This window comes from Cajanus cajan, chromosome 2 (genome assembly GCF_000230855.2).
Source record: "Cajanus cajan strain Asha chromosome 2, NIPB_CcT2T_4, whole genome shotgun sequence".
Lineage (NCBI taxonomy): Eukaryota > Viridiplantae > Streptophyta > Magnoliopsida > Fabales > Fabaceae > Cajanus > Cajanus cajan.
Window position 1 is genome coordinate 49397241 of NC_138518.1, and position 2827 is coordinate 49400067.

The following is a 2827-nucleotide window of genomic DNA, read 5'->3' on the forward strand; positions in this document are numbered from 1 at the left end:
TCCCCAAAGCCTGATGTAGAGTCTGCCAAAACCTGGAAGTAAACCTTGGATATCTATCAGAGATAATACTAGAAGGCACTCCATGCAACCCTACTATCTCTTTGATATACAACTGTGCAAGCCTCTCCAAGGACCACCTCTTGTTGACAGGAAGAAAGTGTGCACACTTGGTCAACCTATCAACAATCACCCAGATAGTGTCACTGTTCCTAGTTGTCCTAGGCAACCCCACTACAAAGTCCACAGTGACACTATCCCACTTCCACTCAGGAATCTCCATCAACTACATAACCCCTCCAGGTCTCTGATGCTCAATCTTTGCTTTCTGACAAGTCAGACAAGCGATCACAAACTCTGTTATCTCCTTCTTCATACCAGGCAACCATAAACTTTTCTTGATGTCCTGATACATCTTAGTCATACTAGGATGTATGCTAAGACGACTCATGTGTCCCTCCTCTAGAATAGCTCTCCTCAACTCTAAATCACAAGGTAAATAAATCCGACCTCTGAATCTCAGAATTCCATCTGTACCAAGCTCAAAACCAGCTGCCCTCTCAGTACCAAGTAATCCCAAAATCCTCAACAACTCTGGGTCCTGTAACTATTTAGTTCCCACCTACTTCAGGAACTCATTAGTTATGGTGATCATACCACAACTAATGTGATCCTGAACAACCTCCACCTCTAGTCTCAAATCTATGAACTGCTCAATCAACTCCAACTCCCTAATCATCATAGCCGACATGTGAATGGATTTCCTACTCAATGCATCTGCTACCACATTCGCCTTCCCAGGATGATACATCAACTGGAAATTGAAGTCCTTTAGAAATTCCATCCAACTCCTCTACCTCATATTCAGCTCCTTCTAATCAAACAGGTATTTCAAACTCTTGTGATCACTAAATACATTGAATTTCACACCATACAGATAGTGCCTCCACGACTTCAAGGAAAACATCACAGTTGCAAGCTCCAAATCATGAGTAGGATAATTTCTCTCATGGGTCTTAAGTTGCCTCGAAGCATATGCCGCCACTCTCCCTCCTTGCATCAACACACAACCCAACCCTTGGTGAGAAGCATCACAAAACACATCAAAATGCTGACCAGTGTCAGGTAATACCAAAACTGGAAAAGTAGTCAACCACCTCTTCAACTCTTGAAAAATCTGCTCACAAGCATCCGTCCACACAAAAGGCTGATCCTTTCGAGTCAGTTGAGTCAAAGGCATTACTATTCGAGAGAAACCCTCTATGAATCTTCGATAGTAACCTGCTAACCAAACAAAACTCCTAATCTTCGTAGCAGTTCTCGGACGCTCCCACTGAATCATAGCCTCCACCTTGGCTGGATTTATTGCAATCCCGTCTACTGATATCACATGCCCCATAAATCTCACCTCGGACAACCAAAACTCACACTTGGACAGTTTGACATACAACTGTCTCTCCCTCAACACCTCCAAAATCGACCTCAAATGCTCATGGTGATCCTCCAATGATCTAGAATACACCAAAATATCATCAACGAAGACCACCACAAATCTGTCCAAGAATGGTCTAAAAATCCTGTTCATGTAATCCATGAACACTGCCGGAGCATTAGTGACATCAAAAGGCATCACCACATACTCATAGTGATCATACCTAGTCCTGAAAGCAGTCTTCGGTATGTCACTTTCCTTTACCCTGATATGATGGTATCCGAATCTCAAATCAATCTTTGAAAATATCGAAGCTCCCCTCAACTGATCCATCAAATCATCAATCCTCGAAAGTGGATACTTATTCTTTATCGTGAACTTATTTAGTTGCCAATAATCAACACACAAATGAGCCCCACCATCCTTCTTCTTTACTAATAGTACCGGGGCACCCCAAGGAGAAACACTAGGCCTCACCATTTGTTTCCCCAACAAATCCTCAATCTATCTCTTCAGCTCTACCAACACAGCTGGAGCCATCCTATAAGGAGCCATTGATATCGGTCCTGCACCTGGTACTAGATCAATGCTAAACTCAACATCATGCATAGGTGGCAATCCCGACACATCATCTGGAAACACCTAAAGAAACTCATTGACAATCTCAATCCCAGTGATGGCCCTCTCTGTCTCATTACTCAAAGCTGCAAACAACATGAAACACTCAGCTCCATCCCTCATCAATTGCTCAGCCTGACCCGCTGATACCAACACCTCATCCTCCAATTGAGGAAATACCAACTCTCTCCTAGCACAATCTATAAGGATGTGATGGGCAGATAACCAATCCATCCCTAAGATTATGTCGATATCCACCATAGGCAATACAATCAGGTTCACTCGGAACCTCCTACCAAACACCTTTATCGGGCATCTCACACACATCTTCGACGTCACTATAGAAACTAAAGCTGGAGTAGACATAGACAAATCAACATGCAACGTAGATACCGACAAACCCAATCTCCCCAAACAATCAACAGATATAAATGAATATGTAGCACCATAATCAAACAGGATAGAAACCTCTGTACTTGCAGCTCTGTCTTTCCCCTTCACCAAGTCTGGTGAGGTGGAAGCCTCCGCTCCTATCAAAGTAAAAACTCGCCCTGCCACCCTAGGTCGCTCCACCCTCTGAGCACCTCCAGACTGACTTGCCCCAACTGGGCAATCCTTGGCCAGATGGCCAAACTTACTGCACCTAAAACACATGGGTTGTGCAGAAGTGTAGTCTCTGACAATATGTGGCCCACCACACTGATAACATCTAACAGCCTGAGCTCCACTCCTAGCTCTCTCAGTAAACTTCCTTGTGGCATAACCCCTTGTTGTTGGGGC

At 44.0% G+C, this 2827-nt stretch overlaps 1 protein-coding gene across 1 annotated transcript; it reads right to left on the minus strand.

Moving 5' to 3' along the window:
• Positions 1-283: 283 nt before the first annotated feature.
• Positions 284-1396, minus strand: LOC145955006 (uncharacterized). Its single transcript, XM_083069701.1, has 3 exons — positions 1114-1396; positions 807-871; positions 284-604 (listed from the first exon to the last, which is right to left on the minus strand). The coding sequence occupies exons 1-3, from the start codon at positions 1394-1396 to the stop codon at positions 284-286; spliced, it is 669 nt and encodes a 222-aa protein (XP_082925827.1).
• Between the last annotated feature and the right edge of the window lie 1431 nt (positions 1397-2827).

What these genes read in the sequence shown, in the direction of transcription:
- LOC145955006 (XM_083069701.1), bottom strand. Translation starts at nt 1,396, where the DNA reads ATGGGGCATGTGATATCAGTAGACGGGATTGCAATAAATCCAGCCAAG. An exon ending in TTTGGTATTACCTGACACTG is followed by an intron (nt 872 to 1,113) that starts GTCAGCATTTTG and finishes CTGTTTGATTAG; the next exon opens with AAGGAGCTGAATATGAGGTA. An exon ending in GACTTCAATTTCCAGTTGAT is followed by an intron (nt 605 to 806) that starts GTATCATCCTGG and finishes GGAACTAAATAG; the next exon opens with TTACAGGACCCAGAGTTGTT.